This window comes from Artibeus jamaicensis, unplaced genomic scaffold (assembly GCF_021234435.1).
Source record: "Artibeus jamaicensis isolate MK-2021 breed Jamaican fruit bat unplaced genomic scaffold, CSHL_Jam_final contig_311, whole genome shotgun sequence".
Classification (NCBI taxonomy): domain Eukaryota; kingdom Metazoa; phylum Chordata; class Mammalia; order Chiroptera; family Phyllostomidae; genus Artibeus; species Artibeus jamaicensis.
Genome location: NW_026521717.1, coordinates 7,312,412 through 7,336,610, shown reverse-complemented (window position 1 = coordinate 7,336,610; position 24,199 = coordinate 7,312,412). Strand labels below are relative to the sequence as shown.

The window sequence follows — 24,199 nt, the reverse complement described above, 5'->3', positions numbered from 1 at the left end:
GATGTAGGTCCAAGGGCCAAGACTGGGCCTACCTACATCCAAGATTACTCTATCATGACTTTCATGACTTTGAATAATTATTTCCAGCCCCTTCTTGCCTGTAAGGTTTCTTTTGAGAAATCAGATTTGTAGGTAACTATCTTATTTTCTTTTGCTGCTTTTAAAATTCTCTTCTTATCTTTAACCTTGGGTAATTTAATCATGTGTTTTGGTGTGCTCCTGTTTGGGTCCAACTTGTTTGGGACTCTCTGAGTTTCCTGGGCTTGTATGTCTATCTCCTTCAGCAAATTAGAGTTTTTTTTCATTATTTTTTGAAATAAGTTTTCAATTTCTTGGTCTTCCTCTTCTCCTCCTGGCACCCACATGATTCAGATGTTGCAATGCTTAAAGTTGTCTAGAAGTTCCTAGGCCTCTCCTCATTTTTCTGAATTCTCATTTATTCATTCTATTCTATTTAAATATTTCTTCCTTTTGTTCCAAATAGTTGATTTGAGTCCTGTTTTTCTTCTCTTCATTGTTGATTCCCTATATTTTTTCTTTGTTTCACTTTGTATAGAATTCACTTCATCCTTTATTTTGCACCTGTACTCAATCATTTCTGTGAGTATCCTGAATATGAGTGTTTTGAATTCTGCATCTGATAGGTTGGCTATCTCCTCATTGCTTAGTTCCTTTTCTATAGTTTTGATCTTTTCTTTCATTTGGACCATATTTCTTTGTCTTGGCACACCTGTTATGTTGTAAGGGGCAGAGCCTTAGGTATTCGTCAGGGCAGGCAATCCATGATTCTGCATTGTGGCCCTGCATGTGGGGAAGGGGTTAGAGTGGTACAATGGTGCTTGCTCAGTTCTTGCCCCACTTTCAGTCACTTCCCCTGCTTCCCACCAGCAAACTGCCCCTTCTAGGTGCTTCCCTGATGCTGATTCCCAGGTGGGCGGGTTTGTGTATGTTCTAGGACCCTGTAGACCCTTCCAACAGACTCTCCTGTGAAACTGGCAGTTTCTCCTGCCACTGCTACCCCTGCATATTTTTACAGCCAAAGGTTTTGAGCCTTTACTTTCTCAAGCTAGAATAATGGGTTGTGCTGGTCTGTCTCATCCTCCAGTTGTTCCTCCTGGATTATCTGCAAGTGAATGTGGGACCACTTGGTCCTTGCCGCCACCTTGCTATGTGTCCTCTCTGACCTGGTTGCCTGTGTCTACTTCTCCTACCAGTCTGGATGAACATTTCTTTTTTAACTCAGTTGTTGGGACTCCCATAGAAGCTCAATTTTCTGGCAGTTCTGGCTGTTTTTGTTTTTGAATTGGCTGATATCCTAACTTTGGTTGTGCGAGGAAGCAAAGTGTGTCTACCTACTCCTCCATCTTGGCCCTCCCATTTTCTAATTTTAACATTATGTTAGTACAGGGTTGGTCTTTGCTGGATGACTTATCTCCTCATTGTGGATCCTATTTTCTTGCTTCTTTCCTTGGCTGATTACCTCTTTATTGGATGCCAGACATGGTGCATTTCATCTTGTTGGGTGCTGGATGACTTTGCATTGCTATAAATATTCTTGAGCTTTGTTCTGGGGCATAGTTAAGTTACCTGAGACAGTTTGATCTTTTTGGGTCTAGCTTTTAAAATTTGTTAGGTGGAACTGAAGCAGTTTTTATTCTAAGGCTAATTATTCTCACCAGTAAGGCAAGGCTCTGTTGTGTACTCTACAAAATGCATTGTGGTTCTTAAGTTTTCCAGTGTGGTTACTTCTAGCCTGTGTGTATTTCCAGCCTGTATGAATGCCAAGCACTATAACCTCTAATCCTTTCAGGTGGTGCTTCCTTCAGTCTCATGCAGTTTTCTCTCTCTCTCTCTCTCTCTCTCTCACACACACACACACATACACACACACTGATTAATACTCAGCTGTGTACTAAAAGAGAGCTCTGCACACCTGGAGTTTTCCCTCTGTGTAGCTCTCATATCTTTGGTACTCTGTCCTAGGGATTTTATCTGTCTTGCTCTGCTAGGACTCTCAGCTCCACCTCCACAACTCATGGGAATCAGAGGGGCTGGGAACCTCTCTTTGTGCTATGTCCTAGAAACTCTGAAGGTTATATGCAGGTGCAATTTTAGGGCTCATCTAGGTTTCAGTCTCTTGGGGATTATTATCCATCATTAATTGATGTGTACTGTTTTATAAATTATTTTGAATATTTTGTTCACTTTTTTGTTGCTTTAGGCAGAGAAAAGAGAATCAATCAATCTGGCCACTGTTACTCCATTTTTAACTGGAACTCTTCCTTTAATTTTAATTATATGGTTCTGAAACTGTAAAACTATGATCCTATTACTAAACTTATATATAGAAGTTGTTTTGCTTTCTCTAATAACTTTAGAATTGAAAGTTTATAGCCCCGTCTGTAAACAACTTAAATACTTTAAGAATAATATTTAAGCCTCAGGTTCAGATCAAATGGTTATCATGTCTCAGTAGTCTCTGAAGGACATCTCTAATATGTATCTTGAGGAAGAAAGGTGAGAGTCACCTACCCTTTAAAACTCTAATTCCTGATGACACAGGAATTTTCTGCAGTGAAAACCTAAGAAGAGCTGCTTTAATATAAACATTTATTCATCTGTAGGAAGTAGAAATGACAGTAATGGTTTTAGCATTTTCTTGTTCCTCAATATTACTATATAGATTTAATCTAAAGAGTCATGCTCATCAAAATTAAAGATTTATGTAAAAGTTGAATTTTCATGTAGGAACTTCTCAATAAGAATATAAAATCTTTCTTTAGCACCTACTATATAACAAGTACTTAACTAAGTGCTTTAAATACTTTTCCTCAAGCATACATTATAACAAAATTGTAAAGTATGATCTATTACTAAACTCATTATACAAATGAGAAATCTGAGGTTCAGAGATTCAAACCCAGGTTGAAAGTAAGATTAGATTCTTTTATTCAAAAAGTACTTAATGTGTACTAGGCATGTTTCTAGGTGCTGGGAACACAGCATTGAGAAAAAAATCCCTAACTCAAGAATTTACACTGTAACATATGTTCTCCTTAAAAATAACATACTTAATTTGTAAGTTTTTATGGTTTTTATTTTTATTTATTAATTTTTAGATTTTATTGATTGATTTTAGATAGAGGGAAGGGAGGGAGAAAGGTAGAGAAACATCATTATGTGTGGTTGCCTCTAAAGCGCCCCCTACTGGGGACCTAACCCAGGCATGTACCTAGATTGGGAATGGAACTGGTGAGTAACCCTTTGGTTCGCAGGCCAGTGCTCAATCCACTGAGCTACATCAGCCAGGGCTTAATTTAAAAATTTTCTGTACCTGGTGTTATATCAAAAAAGTAAAACGTAAAACATCATGAATTTTTGCCACTAAAAAATTTCTAATTTTAAAAGTAGAGGAAACATACTATGTAAAGGGAAGTTGTTTCATTTGCTAAGTACACCTAGCTGGGATTAAATAAGTTTGTTGACTCCAAAGCCTTTGCTATTTCCACTATTCCATAATGGCTCCTTATCACGATACATTTCAGAACAACAGATAAATTAAAAAAAAAAACAATCAAAAGCCCAAACATTACAGCAATGTGCAATATATTAAAACTTCTTGATTGTACAACAGATGGTAAATGGGGAACAAAAACAGAAAATAAAAACAAAAATGGTACTGGAAAAGTTAATATTGGTTAACTAAATGGTAAAATATTTCATGAAATATATTGAGTTTTGAATAGAAATAGTATCTCACCAACTTGTACAACTAATTATATCTGCTATTTTAGAAATGTAAGAACAATGCTTTCCCTTTGTAAATATGCATGTAAAATAGTCAAGTCTCAATGTCTAAAAAAAATAACATAACTATGCATACCTCTACAGCAGGTACAATGTCTATGCCAACAGTTAGAAATTCTTCAAACTTCATAAATGGGTTAAAGCAGCTGCCAACATCAAGTAATCTGATTTTTCCTGAGGTTTGTAGCAACCTAAAAACAGATTATTGTGTCTTAACACAAGCAAAATAAAAATAAAGTGTAAGAAAATGCAAACATTTGAGAAATTAGATCATGTGGATTATTGGCTCTTTTTTAGTTTTTGGATTCCTTTAACACATTTAAAAATTACTGAGGGCCTTAAAGAATTTTCATTTATGGGGGTTTATCTATCTGTATTATTAGACTTAGAATCAAAATTGAATAGTTAAGAGGAGAGAAGATGGCAGTGAAGTAGTGGGAGCTGAGCCCACTTGCTTGTGCACCCAACTGGGACACTCAACTGATGTTCCAAACGACAAAGTGAACAGACAACAGAATCTTAGCTGACAGAAAGTTTGGAAGCCAAAGTGTGCAGAGGATGCTTCAAAATGGGTGGTAAGGTGGTTTTATAGGTGGGCAGGCAAAGTCCCTGAGCCTGGCACCAGAAACTGTGACTGCCACGGGGGCAACATCAGAGGAGAGATAGGTAAGTGATAGAAGGGAGTCTAGTGGCTCCCTCCCCTCCCAGGGTGGGCAAATCACAGACATCAGCCAGGAGAGACTTGAACAAATAAAGTAGCCACAGGGGGAAACAAAGGCACATAGGCACACACACGGCTGGCAGTGCACCAAAGCTAGAGTATGGGAGCGGTTACTGGCCTAGTAATAAAGTGCCAGAGAGTTGTAGGGGGGTGAGTCCTGTTGGCACCAGGAGCTGGGAGAAGAGGTGAACTGTGACTGGCCATGAGACTGAGACAAACTCTGGACTTGTCAGAGAGTCGGAGTGGGTGGAATGTCAGGTTGTGGTTAGGAGCAGCAGCAGCACCCAAATAGACTTTTTCAAAATTGGAACTGAGACGCACTGGGCAGGGATCTTGTGTGAGCAGCAGCCCAGACAATAGAGGAAAAGATTGTGGGCATGATTTGCTCCCAACTCCGGGAGTAATCAAAAGGGTACAAAACGAGGAGGTTTATTGGTGCCAGCCCAGCTCAATTGTGTAGAGTGGAAAATGCCACCACACAGTGCTCTGAGGGCATGGGCTGGAAACTGGGCACCTGTGATTAATATAGCCCAAACTGAGGCCTGTTCCTTGCCAAACCACCAGAAAGGGAAAACAAGAGCCCAATCCCCACTGCCAGGAGTAGCCTGGAAGATATGCAAAACTAGCTAGACTAGGTTAACAACCAGAAGAAGCCTCCAACCGCCCTCCACCCCATCCCACCCCAGGACTAAATCAGCAGGAACTGGATCCCTGGGAAAACCAAAGACAGATCCAGAAAGAAGTCAGAAGGCAAACAACAGCCAAGACAAATTTCACCTTGCTCGTCATCAGACCTTAAATTAAAAAAAAATTTTTCTTTTTGTTTCCTTAGGTTTTTTGTTTCTTTTTTTTTCACTTTCATATTGCATTTTAATTTTTCTCCTTTCATTTCAGTAGTATTCCAAATAACTCACTACTCTTGGCCTTTTATTTATTCTTTATATTCAGACTGTATATGTATTTTTATAATATTACTATTATTCCAAATATCACACAGTACCATTCCCTGGTCTTAATCCATTTCATCATCTTTCTGAGCTTTATTACTGTGTAAACTTTATTTTCTCTCACACTATGCCATGTTTCTATCCCTAACTCTATTTCTCCTCCATCCAACTCCTCACATCAAGTACTCTTCATTTTAAGTCAGCTCACATTCTTTTCCCCCACTTATAAGAGTCTTATTTCTTTTTCACCTTTTATACACAGTGGCTAGTTGGGCAAAAATACCTACAGTTATTGCTCTACTTCTTCGTGAGAACTCCTATTTTTTCACTATTTGTTTGTACTTTAAACCCTGTAGGATACTCTCCAACTGTTTTAGTCCATTTTTCCTTCCCCCTGCTCTTGATCAGTTGAGTGAGGAATTTTATTTCATTTTCTCCCCCTTTCTCAATCTGGACTTTATGCCTTACTTTTATTAGTTTGCTTTCTCGATCCTCTCAAAACCATTTATTTTTCATGGTAGAAATGTCATATACACTTTTCTATAATATTCTACTCCTGTTCCACCTTTATTAAACCTCATTCGGCTGCTGTTGTTGTTGATACTTCTGTGGTTTTTCTTCAATTTTGCTCCCATTGGTCCAATACATTTTCAATTTTTCTTCAAACCTCACAGTATATGCTTCCTTTTTCTTACCCCTTTGTTCCCATCGCCTCTTTGTGTGTTACTTATATTTTATATTGTGTTCCCTCTGTACTCTTATCAATTCTCCCTCTTACCACTCAATAACATTTTTCCCTCTTTTTGTCATCTAATATACCCTTTGTCATATCTTATAACATCTGTAATCTCTTTTCACCTTTATTAATCTTTGCTCAATTGCAGCTGAGATTCCTGATGTGGTAGGGGCTTCCTTTTTGGTGGTATAGGTTTGGTTGTCTGATAATACTACTTTGTTAACAAACACCTGTACAACAGCATACAAGAAAGGTGGGAGGTGTGACTACCAGTAAGCCTGTTGGAGGGGAGAAGCAACTAACAAAGAAGCCACCAAGTAAAGACCACGTACAACAAGACAGCTAACATAAATGGAAGAAGGTGCAACTCTAGAGACTCCAGACATGGAGATCTAAGAGACTGCATTACTGAGTACCACAGAACTCCTACCACAGAAGCCCACCCCAAGAAGAAAGCTGGCAAAAAGCAGGGGATCCTGAGATGCAGAAACATTCAAAAACAGTTACCTAAAATGGGGAGACAAGGAACCTCCAATCAAGAGGAATGGAAGAATCCCCAGTAAAAAAGCTAAATGAAATGGAGGCAAAGTATCAGACATAGAGTTAAAAAATGGTTATGAATATGCTCAAGTAACTTAGTGACAACTACAAGGTACTGAGCGGGAACCACAACAGCATGAAAAAGGAAAGAGAAACCATAAACAAGAACCAGGAAGAAAAGAAGAATATGTGAAATAAAAAACACTAGGGAGGAAGGAAGATGGCAGAGGAGTGAATGGAAGTCACACTTCCTCCCAGGCCCAATCTGGAATTACAACTCAACTGTGGAGAAACAACCCGGAACAAACAACTGAGCAAGAGTCAGAAAGAAGTATTTAAGTTTGGACATATAGAATTAGCTTCAGCACAACCTGTCTGGTAAGGAGTGTGTTGGAGACTATATAGGACTGGCTGGGTGCCCACAGGTGGCAGTGCCAGCAAGATAATTAAGCTGCCTTTGGATCCCCTGAAGATGATTTGGGGTCTAAACCCTAAGCTAGGATTCCCAGTCTAGAACACCAGAACCCCAAAAGTACATAGATAACCAGCAGAAAAAGTAGCAGGGTTGCTCTCTAACAGAGACAGACAGTTGGAGACACAAGGGCCATTTAAAGGGCTAACACATAAATTTTCATTTGTAGCCAGTTACCTGGGGCTCAGGCAAAGGCAGGGACACAGTGAGCTGGAGACATGAGAGTTTTTGGACTGGAAGCCTTGGGGAAAGAACTAAGAAAGTATCTGCAGGGATCCCTGTGCTGAGTCAACCCCCAGTCAGCAGCAACCTTTGTGCTCAGGCAGACCACTCCCCTCCAAGTGACAGTATCCTGAGGGGAAACAATAGCCCCAACCACAGGAAAGTGTATGCTTTGGCCCTTTAGTGCTTAAGCCTGACTGCTGAGTCCTAGTGACCAGATAAACAACATAAGAAGACAGCCAGACAGTAGATCACTGGCAAAGGTGGGGCAGAGTGCACTACAGAGACTTGAGAGACTGGGGATAGAGGCTTTGGGGTGAGAATTGGGAAAGTAGCTGAGCCAACCCCCATAAGCAGGAATCACCCTGCTCAGGTAGACTACTCCCCTGTAAGCAGCAGCTACCTGAGGGGAAACAATAGCTCCCACCCCAGGAGGGATTTGATTCCACCCTTTAGTGCTTAAACCTGACTGCTGATCCCAGAGGGACCATATTAACAAAGGAAGGAGACAGCCAGTGATAGCAGATCACTGGAAGTATCAAACAGGCAGCCTAAGTTCAGATGAGATCAATGTCTGACATCACCAGAAGCAGATTCAGAAAGAAAAGAACAGTGGTAAATACAAGAGGCCACCAATATGAAAGCCACTGTGGTCTTCTTCATGATTTGTGATATTTTCTTTCCTGCACAGCTTTATAACATTCATTTTTTTGTCCAGCGAATTTGTATATAATAAGACACTAGATTTGATACCATCATGTATTTCAATTTACATATTTGACCCTCCCTTAGCATATCTTACCTTCCTCTTCTCTTGTAAAAGTCCCATTTCAAATTTGGCTATCTCTCTAGCTACAGATTGTTTCCACTCCACACTCTTAACTATTTTTCCCCATCCAGGAACTCAAAATAAATTCTCTTGTAGAGGGTGATTTCACATTCTTTTGCCCAGCTATTAAAGTACCCAAGTTTTCTCTACACCTATAACAAACTTTGCTAGTTAGTTGTGGGTAGGGTAGTTGTTTTTTCAAGGTTACTGCTAGCTTCACTAATTCTGTATTTCAAACAACAAATTTTACTGGATCTTTCTTCTACTGTTTTCTTTTTTTGTTTTGACTCGAATTTTAATTATGCCATCTTAGCCTTTTTTTTCCTCTTTCTTTTTGATCTATCTTCAATTTCTTTTTTATCTGGCCCTTTTATTTTTGTTTTTTTAAAATTATTTTACTGTTGTTCAATTACAGTTGTGTACATTTACCTACTTTTACCCCATTTATGCTCTGCCCCCTTTATCAAACATTAATTGACCACAGAGATGAGGGTTTTTTTCTGTGCTCTTTGTTCTGTTCATTGGTCTGTGTCTGTTCTTATGCCAACACCAGGATGTTTTGATTATAGTGGGCTTGTAATACAGGTCGATATCAGGTATTGTAATCTCTCCTACTTTGTACTTCTTTCTCACAATTGCTGCAGTTATTCAGAGTCATTTATGGTTCCATATAAATTTTTGAAGTGTTTGTTTTGTATCTGTGAAATATGTCATCGGTACTTTCATAAAGAATGTGTTGAATCTATAAATTGCTTTGGGTAGTATGGACATTATGATGTAAATTCTTCCAATCCATGAACATGGTATATGCTTCCATCTGTTTGTGTCTTCCTTAATGTCTTCAGTGTTGTGTACTTTTCTGAGTACGGCTCTTTTATCTCCTTGGTTAGGTTTATTCCTATGTACTTTATTTTTCTTGTTGCTATAGGAAATGAGATTTTTTTTCCTGATTTCTGTTTCTGATATTTCATTGTTGGTATACAAAATGCCTTTGGTTTTGAATACTGACTATGTATCCTACTGTTTTGCCAAATTCACTCATTAGGTTGAGGAGTTTTTTGGTGGAGTCTATAGGATTTTCTACGTATACTATCATGTCATCTACAAACAATGGCAGTTTTGCTTTCTCCTTTTTAATTTGAATGCCTTACATTTCTTTCTTGTCTGATTGCTGTGTCTAGGACTTCCAATACTATGTTGAATACAAGTGGTGAAAGCAGACATCCTTGTCTTGTTCCTGATCTTATTGAGAAAGCACTAAGTTTTTGCCCACTGAGTATGATGTTGGCTGTAGGTCTCTTGTATATGGCCTTTATTATGTTGAGAAACACTCTATTTCCTACTTCACTGAGTGTTTTTATCATAAATAGGTGCTGTACCATATCAAATGCTTTCTCCACATCTATTACTATTATGTCATTTTTGTCTTTCGTTTTATTTGATTTGTAAGTATTGTACCATCCTTGCATCCCTGGGATGAATCCCACTTGGTCATGGTGTATAATCTTTTGGATATATTGTTGGATGCAGTTTGCCAATATTTTGTTGAGGATTTTAGTGTCTGTGGTCACTAGTGACATTGGCCTGAAGTTTTCTTCTTTGTTATACCTTTATCTGATTTTGGAATAAGGATAATGCTGGCCTCATAAAAAGACATTGAGAGTCTTCCATCTTCTTGGATTTTTTGGAATAGTCTGTGAAGGATAGGGGTTAGCTCTTCCTTAAATGCTTTGTAAAATTCTCTTGTGAAATGATCTAGACCAGGGCTTTTGTGTGTAGGGAGTTTTTTTGATTACTGCTATAATTTCATCAGCTATTATTGGTCTGTTCAGGCTTTCTGCTTCTTCATTCAGTTTGGAAAATTATATTTTTCTAGAAATTCATCCATTTTCTCTAGGTTTTCAAATTTCTTGGCATATAGTTTTTCATAGTAATTTCTTACAAACCTTTGTATTTCAGTGGTATCAGTTGTAATCTCTCCTCTTTCATTTCTGATTGTGTTTATCTGGGTTCTCTTTCTTCTTTTCTTGATGAGCCTGCTTAAAGGCTTGTTGATTTAGTTTATCTTTTCAAAGAACCAGATCTTGGATGCATTGATCCTACAATAGTGCTTTCAGTCTCTGTGTCATTTAATTCTGCGTTATCTTGGTTATTTCTTTCCTCTACTTGTTCTAGGCTATCTTTGTTGTCATTCATCCAGTTTTTGTAGGTGTGGGGTTAGGTTGTTTATTTGAAACATTTCTATCTTTTTCAGGTAGGCCTGTATTGCTATGAAGTTTATCAAACTGCCTTCGCTGTGTCCCGTATGTTTGTATTCCGATTGTTGTAAGTTCATTTTAATTTGTTCCCAGAAACTTTCTGACTTATTTCTTGACTTAATTCTTAACCCATTCAATGCTTAATAACATGTTATTCAGTCTGTATGAATTTGACTGTTTTTGAGTTTGTTCCTTGAAGTTGTTTTCTAACTTCATTCCCTTGTGGTCAGAGAAAATACTTGATATGATTTCAGTTTTCTTGAATTTGCTGAGGCTTGTTTTGTGTCATATCATGTGGTCTATCTTTGAAAATGTTCCATATACATTTGAAAATCTATATTTTGGTTCTTTAGGATGAAAGGCTCTCTCTATATTAGTTAACTCAATTTGATCTAGGACATTGTTTAATGCCACAATATCTTTGTTGATATTTAGTTTGTAATATCTATCCATTTTTGGCAGTGGGGTGTTGAAATCCCCAATATAATTGTGTTGCTATCAATATCTTTCTTGAAGTTCTCCAAAATTTTCTTTATGTGTTTGGGTACTCCTATATTGGGTGCATATATATTTACAACCTTTATGTCTTCATGATAGATTCTTCCCTTGGGTATTATTAAGTGACCTTCCAGTCTCTTTTTATGGCCCTTTTTTTTAAGTTTATTTTCTCTGATATGAGTATTGTGACCCAGGCTTATTTTTCCTGTGCATTTGCTTGGAATATCTGTTTCTAGCCCTTCACTTTCAGTCTGTGTACATCTCTTGCTCTGATGTGGGTCTCTGATAGGCAGAATATATGTGAGTCATGATTTCTTATCTATTCACCTATTCTATGTCTTTTGATTGCAGCATTTAATCCATTTACATTTAAGGTTTTTATTGATAGGTACTTAATTCATTGCCATTTTTCTGTACCTGTGTCCCGCTCTATCTCTCACTCTTTTTTTTTTTTCTTTTCATAAAGCAGTCCCTTTAGCATGTCTTGCAGAATTGGATTGCAGGAGGTGTAGTCTTTGAGGCTTCTTATTGTCTAGGAAGCTCCTTATTTGGCCTTCCATTTTAATTGAGAGCCTTGCTGGATAGAGTAATCATGGTTGTAGGCCTGTTTTTCATTAATCGGAATATTCCTTGCCATTCTCTTCTGGTGTTGTGCATTTCCATTGAGAAGTCAGCTGCTAGTCTTATCAGAGCTCCCTTGTGTTATTTCCTTTTTCTCCCTTGGTTCATTTAATATCCTCTGTCTCAGAATTTTACCATTTTAGTTATGAAGTGTCTTGGAGTGGGCCTCTTTCGGTTCCTCTTGATTGGGACTCTTTGTGTTTCCTCGATTTGTATGACATTATCTCTCATCAAATTAGGGAATTTTTCCATCATTACTTTTTCAAACAGATTTTCTATACCTTCCTTCTGTTCTTCTTCTGGTGTCCCTATTACACAGATGTTGTTACGTTTCATGTTCTGCAGTTCTCCTGTCCTCTTCATTATTTCCAAGTCTCTTTTCCTTTTTGTGCTCTTTCTAAAGTTTTTCCCCTACCTTCTTTTTTTTCCCCTACCTTTGGCTTGGTGATTTGATCCTCTGCTTTATCTAATGTGCTTTTGATTCCTTCTACTGTGTTTTTCAATTCAAAAATTATATTCTTCATTTCCTCTTGGCCCTTGTTGATAGTTTCTATTTCCTTTTTCATGTTGGTATAGTTTTCACTGAGTTCATTGTACCTTCCCTGTAGTTTTTGGTAATTCTCTGTGAGCTCACTGAGCTTCCTTGTAACCATGGCTTTGAACTCAATATCTGATAGTTGACTTGCCTCTATTTAATTTAGCATTTTTTCTGAGGCTTCCTTCTTTTCTGTCATTTGGAGTTTGTTCCTTTGTCTTCCCATTGTTTGTGAGAATCTACTTGTTAGCCTCTGCTTCTTCATTTGATCTGTTCTGTATTCTGCTGAACAGTCTGTATTGAAGTTGTTTTTTTCTTTTTTTTTGTCTGTACAAGGTTTTGAGGCTTCTCTCTCGCTACTGTTCAGATGTTTGTTCTGGGTAATTTCTCCACAGTTTAGTTGTAATTCCAGATTGGTCCTGGGTGGAAGTTAGTGTGGCTTCCACTCACTACTTCACCTTCTTCCATTAATATTTGTTGGTGGTTCCTTTGTTGGTGGGTCCTCTCTTCCAGCAGGTATACTGGTTTTCACAGTTCCCACCTACACTTTTATGTGATTGTTGGAGGGGGAAGGCAAAATGGATTAAGACAGCAGGAGCATATTCTATTGGCTTTAACGTACTAATCTGGAGAGAAGAGTTAGGAGATGCTTTGGATTAGTACAGTGTTAACCGTGATATTTCACTCAATTAGTCACTTTTTAGACAGAGTAGAAAAAAGATAAGACTCTTGTTGGGTTGGGGGAGGATTCTGAAGTGGATCCAAGAAACAGTAAGGTTGTGGGAGTTATATCTCATATTATGAGATATAGTGAGAGTAAAGGATAAAAAATAGGTGTAGTGTGCAAGAGAATTGAGTTAATCACAACAGTAATAAAGTTCCAGAGGATAGTGAAATGGTTTAAATCTGGGAGTGGTGTTGTAGAGTATTTACAATTGTGTGAAACAACAATTACTGACAATAGTAATGGAGCAACAATCATGGGACAGAATCTATGTGATCTGAGTAACAAGAGTAGGAATTAGAAGACCTAGAGTAGTGTGCTACTGGAACACAAATGAAATGAAAGAAGGAAAATTAAAGATACACTATGAAAGAGAGAAGAAGGAAAACCAGTCAAACAATGGAATTAAACAAACAAAATGAAGAAAACTAAACAGGAAGAAGAGAAATTTTAAAAGTACTAGTAAAATAAAAAAAGTAAAAATAATGAAAAATTAATAATACAATAAACAATAAATTGCAAGTTCTCTAGAATAGCAATGTGAAATTTGTCTCAGGTATTACTGTTTCCCTTGTGGGGAAAAAAAATTTAAAAAGAAAGAAAAAAAAAGACTTCTGCTGGCTTTAAAATGGCCCAGTGAGTTCTGGTGGTTTTCCTTGCTGCAGCAGGCTGAGGGGGGTTGGGTTTCACTTTTTGCCCTTCCTCTGGTTTTATGTGGATGGGGGCCAGGTATGAGCTACCCTCTTCTCAGTTGCCAGACCTCCAGGCCAGTTCCTTAGTTTGCTGCCAGGCCCCTAGTGCCCTTAGGCATCAGGCCTATGCCTTCAGTCCACGAGTTGTGCTGTCCTTGAGGTGCACCAATGGGGTAAACACACACCAGCTTTTTGCTCTTTGCTGTCCTAGGTGCTAGGGACTTTCAAAGTCTTTTCAGGGTAGTTCAGCTTCCCCACTGAGTTAAGTCTTTCTGGGGACTGCTGACTCTCTGAGCCTTTCTGCCCTCCTCTGTGGGGCGCAGGGGTGCTATGTATGTGGATGTGGGCACATGGACTCTGTGGCAGTGGGGAAGGGACCGCAGCTGTGACAGCAGCTGGGTTGTGCACACGCTGCTATGGCCGTAGGCATAGGAGGGCACCCTCCACTGCTGAGGCTGGCATGGGGTAGGGACGCAGCAGTGGTCCTGACACGAGGGGTGGGCCCACAGTCGAGGCTGTGGAGGCTGCAGGGACACAGCCAGGGGAGGTGGGGGGTGGTCTTGCTCTGGGAGAATTCCTTAAACAGCCACCGAGTACCTTTATTTTTGGACAAATTCCTCCTGTTCAAGCCTGCTGCTACAAACAAGTATCTGGCCTCTCACACAGCCCAACTTTCCAACCCGACTGGACACTATACGGGTCAAGGTCCATCACAGCCCAACTCTTCTCCCTTCTCCAGGTGTCATCCTGCTCCCCAGTTTTGTTGGTAATGACCCAGCAGACATTCACAGTCTCAGCAGGTAAACACAGTTCCTGTGCATTTGCCATTTCATCTTTATTCCCGGCAGTAACTTCAAGCATCCAGGTCCATGCTGGTGCTGCTCAAACCTCCCTGTTTGGTAGGGGAGGGAGCTGTTGACCTGGCTCTCTTCTAAGAATCCTGCAGCAGGCGTGGGAGGCCTGGGAGGCACTGGGCCTGGAATGTAGCCACCCTTGTCTCCATGCTGGTCTCTGAGACCTTATCATCCCAAAGCAATTTTTTTACCATTTGATTTTTCCATGCCCTCTACAATTTTGGCCTGAACCTTCATATATGCTGGGATGCCACTGGCTTCTCACTCTGTCCCTCAGAAGATCAGCGAGGTGTTCCACCTGCGCACAGTGGGAAATGGACTCTGCTCTGACCTATCTTGCTGCCACCTTGCTATTTTTCTTTATTCTTTTTTTCTTTCCTTTTACATACCAAATTTCAATTTCTCCTTCACAGAGTCTAGTTTTTGTTCCTCACTCTTAGTATTCCCTGTCTATCATTACAAAATAATTTCCTATTCCTCTAAACATCTCTTAGACCAGGGATGTCAAAGTCATTTTCACCTGGGCCTATATCAGCCTTATGGTTCCCTTGAAAGGGCCAAATGTAATTTCAACTCTTTTAACAGTTAAGGAGTAGTTACATTTATTCACTCCTAAAATTACATTTGGCTCTTTGAAGGCAACCACAAGGGTGATGTGGGCTCCGGTGAAAATGACTTTGACATCCCTGTCTTAGACTTTTCTTTGTTTCCTTTTCCCTACTATTCCCACACCACCTATATTAATTTTAGCTCATTTGTTGTTGATAGTACTCCGGTGGATCTTTCTCTCCAATTTGGCTCCTTTCTTTTTATTAATTATTTAATATTTTTCCTTTTTCTTTCTCTCCTGTATTTTACACTACTTTAATTAATGTTTAAACCTAATATTATATGCTTCTCTTCCTATAGTCTATTTCACACTCTTCATTACCTTTCTTTATTCATGAGGTAATCTCTATCTTCTCTCCTTCCACTCCTCTAACTCCCAACTCTTATTAGTGCTACTTCCTCTACATTCTCAAAATCACTTCTCCTTCAGTAGGTCATCTCATACCCACTCTTTTCTTGCAACAGTCTTAATCTCAATACACCCTTATTAATACTGGTTCATTTGCTACTGATAGTAGGATTGTGCGAGGAAGTAATATTGCAGATGTGGGTTTGTTTCTTGGGCTCTGTGGTTTTGTTCAGACAGTGCCTGAACAACAGCAAACAAGAAAGGATGGGCGAAGTAACCCTCAGTCAACCAGTGGCAGGAAAAGACCCATAAAATAACTACTCAACAACAATCATAACCCAATTACATCCAGAAAATCAGCAAAAAAGGCATAAAAGACATCCCAATATCAAGTTCATGTGATCAAGAAGACTGTGCCACTTTCTCTCACAGGCCTCCCACCATAAAAGGTCACACCACAAAGCAGGAAAATCAAAGCAGATCAATTTAAGAAACAGAAGCAAACAAGAAGAGTCCACAAACAATGGGAAGACAAAGGAAACACCTCCAATCTAAAGGAGGGATCCTCAGAAAGAATGCTAAATGAAATAGATGCAAGACAACTATCAGATATTGAGTTCAAAAGAATGGTTATAAGGAAGCTCAATGAACCAGTATGAACTACCAAAAACTACAGGGAAATTATGAGGATGTTATTGCAAACCATATCAGCATAAAAAGGACAGAGAAACAATCAATATGGGTCAAGAAGAAATGAAGAAGAATACAATTTCTGAATTAAAGAACATAGTAGAAGGAATCAAAAGCAGGATCGATGAAGCATTGGATCAAACCAGTGAGCTGGAGGATAAATCCCCCCAAAGAGAGCAAGAAAAAGAAAAAAGACTGAAAAAGAATGAAGAAGGGTTAAGGGAAATGAAGGACAATATGAAATGGAATAATATTTGTATAATAGGAACACCAGAAGGAGAAGAATTAGAGCAAGGAATAAAAAACCTGTTTGAAACAGTAATGATAGAAAACTTCCCTAATTTGATGAGAGTAAAAGTCACGCAAATGCAGGATGCACATAGGGCCCCAATTAAGAAGAACCCAAAGAAGACCACTCCAAGATTCATCAAAATGAAAATAATAAAATTCCAAGACAAAGTGAGAATCTTAAAGGCAGCAAGGAAAAAACAAGAAGTAACACACAAAGGAGCCTTGATAAGAGTAGCAGTTGATTTATCAATGGAAATGCTCTATGTCAGAAGAGAATGGCAAGAAATATTCTAAGTAATGAAAAACAAGGGCCTGCAACTGAGACTACTCTATCCAGCAAGGCTCTCAATTAAAATGGAAAGCCAAATAAGGAGCTTCTCAGACAAAAGACGGCTCAAAAAATACATCTCCACCAAACCAGCAGTTCAAGAGAAGCTAAAGGGACTGCTTTATGAAAAGGAAAAAAAAAAAAAAAAAGAGAGAGGGGATCACAGATACGAAGGAAGTAAAATGGCAATGAATAAGTATCTATCAATAATAATCTTAAATGTAAATGGATTAAATGCTCTAATCAAAAGACACAGAATAGCTGAATGGATAAGAAATCATGACCCATATATATGCTGCCTATAAGAGACCTACCTCAGAATGAAAGACCTATAGTTTCTAAAAGTGAAGGGTTGGAAAAAATATTCCAAGCAAATGGAAAGGAAAAAAATAAGCTAGGGTAGCAATACTTACATCAGACAAAATAGATTTCAAAACAAAGGCCACAGTAAGAGACACTTCAAAATATTCAAGGAAAGAACCCATCATGAAAACATAAACATTGTAAACTTATATGCAACCAACATAGGACCACTCAAATATATTAGGAAAATCTTGGAGGACTTGAAGAAAGATATGAAAAATAACACACTTATACTAGGGGATTATAACACCCCATTGCCAAAAATGGATAGATGTTCCAAACAAAACATTAACAAGGATATTGCGGTATTAAACAATGCCCTAGATCTAGAACTGATATATGTAGAATCTTTCATCCCTAGAACTTAACTGATATATATAGAATCTTTCATCCCAAAGAAGTAAAATACACATTCTTTTCAAATGCACATGGAATATTTTCAAAGACAGACAACATGATAGGACACGAAACAATCCTCAACAAATTCAAGAAAACTGAAATATTATCAAGCATTTTCTTAGATCACAGTGACCTGAACATAGAAAACAACCTCAAGGAAAAAACTCAAAAACAGTAAAATTCAGAGACTGAATAACATGTTATTAAACACTGAATGGGTAAACAAACAGATCAGGGCAGAAATCAAAAAGTTTCTGGAAACACACAAAAATAAACACACAACAACTCAAAGCCTATCAGACATAGTGAAGGCAGTTCTGAGAATGAAGTTCATAGCTACATGGACCTATGTAAAAAGGACATAAGAATTTCAAATAAGCCCTGGCTGGTGTAGCTCAGTGGATTGAGTGGGGGCCTGCGAACCACTTGATCGCGGTTCGATTCCCAGTCAGGGCACATGCCTGGGTTGCAGGCCAGTTCCCAGCAGGGAACCCACGAAAGGCAACCATACATTGATATTCTCTCCCTCTCTCCTTCCCTCCCCTTCTAAAGATAAATAAAATATTACAAAATTTTCAAATAAATGACCTAACCCTAAATCTACAACAACTAGAGGAACAACACCAAACAAATACCAGAGTGTATAGAAAGTAGGAAATAACCAATATCAGAGCAGAGTAAAATGCCCTAGAGACTAAAAGAACAATCCAAAGGATGAATAAATCTAGGAGATGGTTTTATGAAAAGATAAACAAAATTGACAAGCCTTTTATAAGACTCATCAAGAAAAAAGGGAGATTATGATCCAAATAAAATCAGAAACAAAAGGGGCAAAATTACAACTGATCCTACAGAAATACAAAGGATCATAAGAAATTACTACATACAACTATATACCAAGAAATTTGAAAACATGGGTGAAATGGACAAATTTTTAGAAACATATAACCATGCAAAACTGAATGTAGAAGAGACAGAAAGCCTGAAAAGACTGATATCAACTAGTGAATTCTGAAGTAGTAATAAAAAACACCTGGCACACAAAGGCTCTGGGCTGGATAGATTCACAGGAGAATTTTACCAAACATTTAGGCAAGAGGTAACCCTGACCTTCCCCAAATTATTCATATACATATATATGTGCATATACACACACACATACACACACACGCAAAAACAAAACAAAAAAACCCCAAGAATATGGAAGATGGTACAATATAAGCAAATCAATAAATATACCATATCAGCAATACAAAAGACAGAAACCAGATGATCATATCAATAGATGCTGAAAAAGCAAAGTACAGCATGCATTTACTATAAAAACACTCAGTGAAGAGGGAATAGAGGGAGCACACCTCAACAAAAAAAGGCCATATATGAGAAATCTAGTCTATATCAAAGTCAGTGGGCATAAACTAAAAGCTTTTCTGTTAAGATCAGGTACACCACTCAAAGCTACCTGTAAACTACTGTGGGGGTTGCCGCAAAGGGGGAAACTCTCAGTCTCACATGAGAGTTCATTGGAAAGTGGGGCTAGAGCAGAGCAAGTGAGTGGCATTATTCCCTCTCTGACCCTACTCCCATAGACAGTGCTATGACACTGCAAAGAGGGTTGCCCTACTTTGGTGAATACCTAAGGCCCCATTCCCTTAACAACATAAGAGGTGCACTGAGACAAAGAAATATGGCCCAATGAAATAAGAGATCAGAACTCCACAGAAATACCTAAGCAACAAGGAGACAGGCAACCTACCTGATGCAGAGTTCAAACACTGGTAATGAGGATGCTCACAGAAGTGATTGACCTCAGTAGCAAAATGAAGGAAGAAGTGAAGGCTACACAAAATGAAATATGGAGAGGATGAAACCGGGATTCAAATCAATGATTTAGAACATAAGGAAGAAATAAGCATTCAATCAAAACAGCAAGAAGAAAAAAGAATTTTAAAAAATGCAGATAGTTAAAGAAGCCTCTGGGAAATCTCCAAATGTACCAACATCCTAATCATAGGGATGCCAGAATAGAAGAGGAAGAGCAAGAAATTGAAAACTTATTATAAAAAATATTGAAAGAAAACTAATTTGGTGAAGGAAATAGACATATAAGTCTAGGAATTCACAGAGTCCCAAACAAGTTGGACCCAAAAAAGGACCACATCAAGACACATCATAATTGAAATGCCAAAGGATAAAGATAAAGAGAGAGCCTTAAAAGCAGCAAGAGAAAAGCAGACAATCACTTACAAAGGAATTCTTATAAGACTGTCTGGTGATATCTCAAAACAAACTTTGCAGGCAAAAAAGAATTGGCAAGAAGTATTCAATGTGATGAAAAGCAAGGACCTACAACCTAGATTACTCTAACCAGCAAAGCTATAATTTAGAATGGAAGAGCAGATAAAGGGCTTCTCAGATAAGGAAAAGCTAAAAGAGACAATCATCTCTAAGCCCTTATTATATGAAACGTTAAAGGGACTTATTTAAGAAAAAGAAGATCAAAATTATTAACTTAAAAATGGCAACAAACTCACAACTATCAACAACTGAATCTAAAAAAAACAAACAAAGCAAACAACAAGAGCAGGAACAGAACCACAGATATGGAGATCATTTGGAGGGTTATCAGTGGGAAAGAGAAAGAGGAAGAATGAGGGAAAAGGTGCAGTGATTAAGAAGCATAACTGGTAGATACAAAATAGACAGGGGTAATTTAAGAATAGTATAGGAAATGAAGAAGCCAAAGAACCTATCTGCAGGACTCATGGACATGATGAACTAAGGAGGGACTGCTGGAGGGAACCCGGGTACCAGATAGAGGGGGGCAAAAGGAAAAAATTAGGACAACTGTAATAGCATAATCAATAAAATATATTTTTAAAAATAAACAGTAGAAATACTGTTACATTATTGTACACTAATATGAAAGTGAACAATAATGCATCTGAATACATTAGGTGTTATAGACTGCTCTGCCTGGTTTTAGAAATTGTATCTCGATCCCTTGTGGCTAAGGGCAAGCAATGACCTTTGGAATGCGAGCTGAAGGAGACAAAGCTTGTCTCTGGTAGCAAACACTGCCTCAGTTTCCTCTCCCTGCCCCCAAAGCTTGGTCAGAAGTCAATGATGGGTAAGACCTCTCACAGAGGGGGGCAACCTAAGCCAGACTCCATCACTTGGGAGGCCCTCATGGAAGGACTCGGAGGGCTGCAAGAAAGAGGGAGCAATGGACTCTCACACCCTGGCTTTGACATAGCCCGAGTCCCCATGTTGTCTGGGAGAAGTGCTTCCTGACTCTAATCCCCTTAAGCCTGAGTACCTGTTGGGGAGAGGTGCAGCTCCTTGCCTTGCTAGAGTGTGTCCTGGCGAAAAATCTGGCATCACAAAGACTTCCTGATAAACCTGTGAAATGTACTCTGCTAAGAGTGCTTTCATTCATATGTTAAGGGTTCAAGCAGAAAACCCTAAAACTCTGTTCTTGACAGACTGATTCATAATAAGCCCTCAGATTTCTTTGAAATGTTATCTGTTTGATCCTTGCTGCCCTGTATTCTTGTGTATTACAACCCAATAAAAGGCCCTGGAGGAGGGGGCTCGAGGCCTTTTTCTCCTCGGAGAAACTGGCTGCTGCTGGCCTTTTTCCCCTGAGAAACTGGCCACTGCTCACGACCTTTTTCCTCTGGGAAAATGGCCACTTCTCCTTCCTAAGCAGATCACATCATATCTCAGTCATATTTACTCTTGTCTGTGGCACATGGGGGGACTTGCGAGGAAAGTCACCCCCACAATTAGGTGTGCTCGGTGCAAAAACAGGATCTGACTGATCTATTATATGACTTAAGTTTCTTCATGAAAAAAAAAAGGCCAGAGAACCAAGTTGAAGTGATCATAACTTGCAGACTTACAATACACTCATATGCACAACAGAAATAACATGGAACTTCAGAACCAATTCTTAGATTGTTAAAAAACTTAAAAACTGCACGGTAGTGCTAAATGTAATAACAGCGGATAAGGGAACTATCTATAAATACATGTTCATTGTTCTTAAATGTTTTCAAATAAATATTAGCTTCTCTGAAAGAGATAACTATGACTTTAATTAACAAAGTTGAATTCCAATGGATATTCAAATAATCCAGTTAGAGAAGAAAAATGAGTTTGGAAAATAGAACCTACCATCATACAACCATGTATAGTTTATTCCTCTAAGTCAGATACTCTTAAATATTTTTTGGATCATAAACCTTGTTAGCAGTCTGGTAATGTGTTTGGCTCTTTTTCAAAATAATGCTTTTAAGTAAATAATAAATAATTACAAAGAAATATACTAGAATCATATACACAAATTATCAGAATATTATTTTTTGGTTTCAGACCTTTATTTTTAATATATTTTATTGATTATGCTATTACAGTTGTCCCATTTTCCCCCTTTCACACCCCTCCACCCTGAACACCCCCTCCTACACACATTCCCCCCTTTAGTTCACGTTGATGTGTCATACATATAAGTTCTTTGGCTTCTACATTTCCCATACTATTCTTCCTCTCCCCTTCCCCCTGTCTATTTTCTACCTACCATCTATGCTACTTATTCTCTGTACCGTTCCCCCCTCTTCCCCTTCCACTCCCCTGTTGATAACCCTCTGTGTGATCTCCATTTCTGTGGTTCTGTTCCCGTTCTAGTTGTTTGTTTAGTTTGCTTTTGTTTTGGTGTGGTTGTTAATAACTGTGAGTTTGATGTCATTTTACTGTTCATATTTTTTATCTTCTTTTTCTTAGATAAGTCCCTTTAACATTTCATATAATAAGGGCTTGGTGATGATGAACTCCATTAACATGACCTTATCTGAGAAGCACTTTATCTACCCTTCCATTCTAAATGAAAGCTTTGCTGGATAGAGCAATCTTGGATGTAGGTCTTTGGATTTCATGACTTGAAGTACTTCTTTCCAGCCCCTTCTTGCCTATAAGGTCTCTTTTGAGAAATCAGCTGACAGTCTGATGGGAAGTCCTTTGTAGGTGACTGTCCCCTTATCTCTTGCTGCTTCTAGAATTCTCTCCTTCATTTGAATCTTGGCTAATGTAATGATGATGTACCTTGGTGTGTTTCTTCTTGGGTCCAACTTCTTTGGGACTCTTTGAGCTTCCTGGATTTCCTGGAAGTCTATTTCCTTTGCCAGATTGGGGAAGTTCTCCCTTATTATTTGTTCAAGTAAGTTTTCCACTTGCTGCTCTTCCTCTTCCCCTTCTGGAACCCCTATAATTTGGATGTTGGAATGTTTAAAGATGTCCTGGAGGTTCCTAAGCCTCTCCTCAGTTTGGGGAATTCTTGTTTCTTCATTCTTTTCTGTTTGGTTGTTTCTTTCTTCCTTTTGGTCCACACTGTTGATTTCAGTCCCAGTTTTCTTCCCCTTGCTATTAATTCCCTGTACATTTTCCTTTATTTTTAAAAAGTTATAGTAACATGTGTTTGTTTAGTAACACATTAAATAATGAGGGTCTGGCCATGAGCCTAAAAACTAAGGTAATTTGAAAGTAGTGATGAGAAGAAATATTTTGTTACATGTAAAAACTATAGTACCTAAATATCTGTGATTCCTATAAGTGAACAAGTCATAGATACTGAATTTTACTACCTATATTCCTTAAAAGAAGGAAATGATACATTTTATTTAATATTTTAATTGTTGTTCAAGTACAGTGGTGTCCATTTTCACCTCACCACTCTCCCCCTGCCTGACCCATCCCCACTTCCCAACCTCTAACCTATCCTCTTTGGCTTTGTCCATGTGTCCATTACACATGTTCCTTAATGGCCCTTCCCCTCTGATTCCCTATTATCCCTCTCCCAGTCCCCTCTGGTTACTGTCAGTTTATTTTTTATTTCAGTGTCTCTGGTTGTATTTTGTTTGCTTGCTTGTTGTATTGATTAGGTTCCACTTATAGGTGAGATCATATGGTATTTCTCTTTCACTGTCTGGCTCATTTCACTTACTGTAATGCTAGGAAATGCTACATTTTAATTAGAAGTAAATAAAAATAAAGATTTTTCTGGTCTCATTCAAGTCCATAAACTCTCTGAATTCTATTTATAGACCTCTTAAAGGGTTAAGTTCCAGATAAACTAAAATTGGACAGGTTTATTTCATTTAGGTAAAAGCTGTCAAGTGAAAATAAAATTACTTGAAAGAATAGAGGATTTCCTTTCTAGGGAACCTATGGTGATTATGAACTAAATTTCTGGCACACTTCTAACAAGTTATATAAAAATCCTCAGTAGTTATTGTTTATATTAACCTCACTTTGGTTCCATTTTATTTTTTATACATTATATTTTCCTTATTCACAACATGTTTTGTACTTTAAAAACTGCATTTTTAAATAGAATACTAATATCCTTTTCGGAGTACGTAAATCCTAGAAATTTTCTGCAAACAAAATTGTTAAAACACTGAATACAGATATGATTCAAATGATACTAAATTATTTAATTTTCTCACTTTGATTACTATGTCAATTTTTCCTGTAAGAAAAAAAGAACAGTTATTTTATATTAATACTATGCACAGCTATCATGGTCTCTCTCAGATTTACCCTGAATAAATTCTTAGGGGATTTGTCATCATATACTCCAAAATAAATCAATCTTATAAAAACTACTTTCCCATCAAGATGTCTTCTATCAATAAAGTCTCAGTTCTGACATAT

At 38.1% G+C, this 24,199-nt stretch overlaps 1 protein-coding gene across 2 annotated transcripts in view; it reads right to left on the bottom strand.

Annotated features, from left to right (window-relative positions):
* Positions 1–24,199, bottom strand: part of BMT2 (base methyltransferase of 25S rRNA 2 homolog) — a 161,262-nt gene that overhangs the window by 36,138 nt on the left and 100,925 nt on the right. For both annotated transcript variants that reach the window (XM_037131061.2, XM_037131062.2), the window contains exon 4: positions 3,884–3,998. In XM_037131061.2, the coding sequence (XP_036986956.1) occupies positions 3,884–3,998 (115 nt within the window). The remainder of the gene's footprint in view (positions 1–3,883; positions 3,999–24,199) is intronic.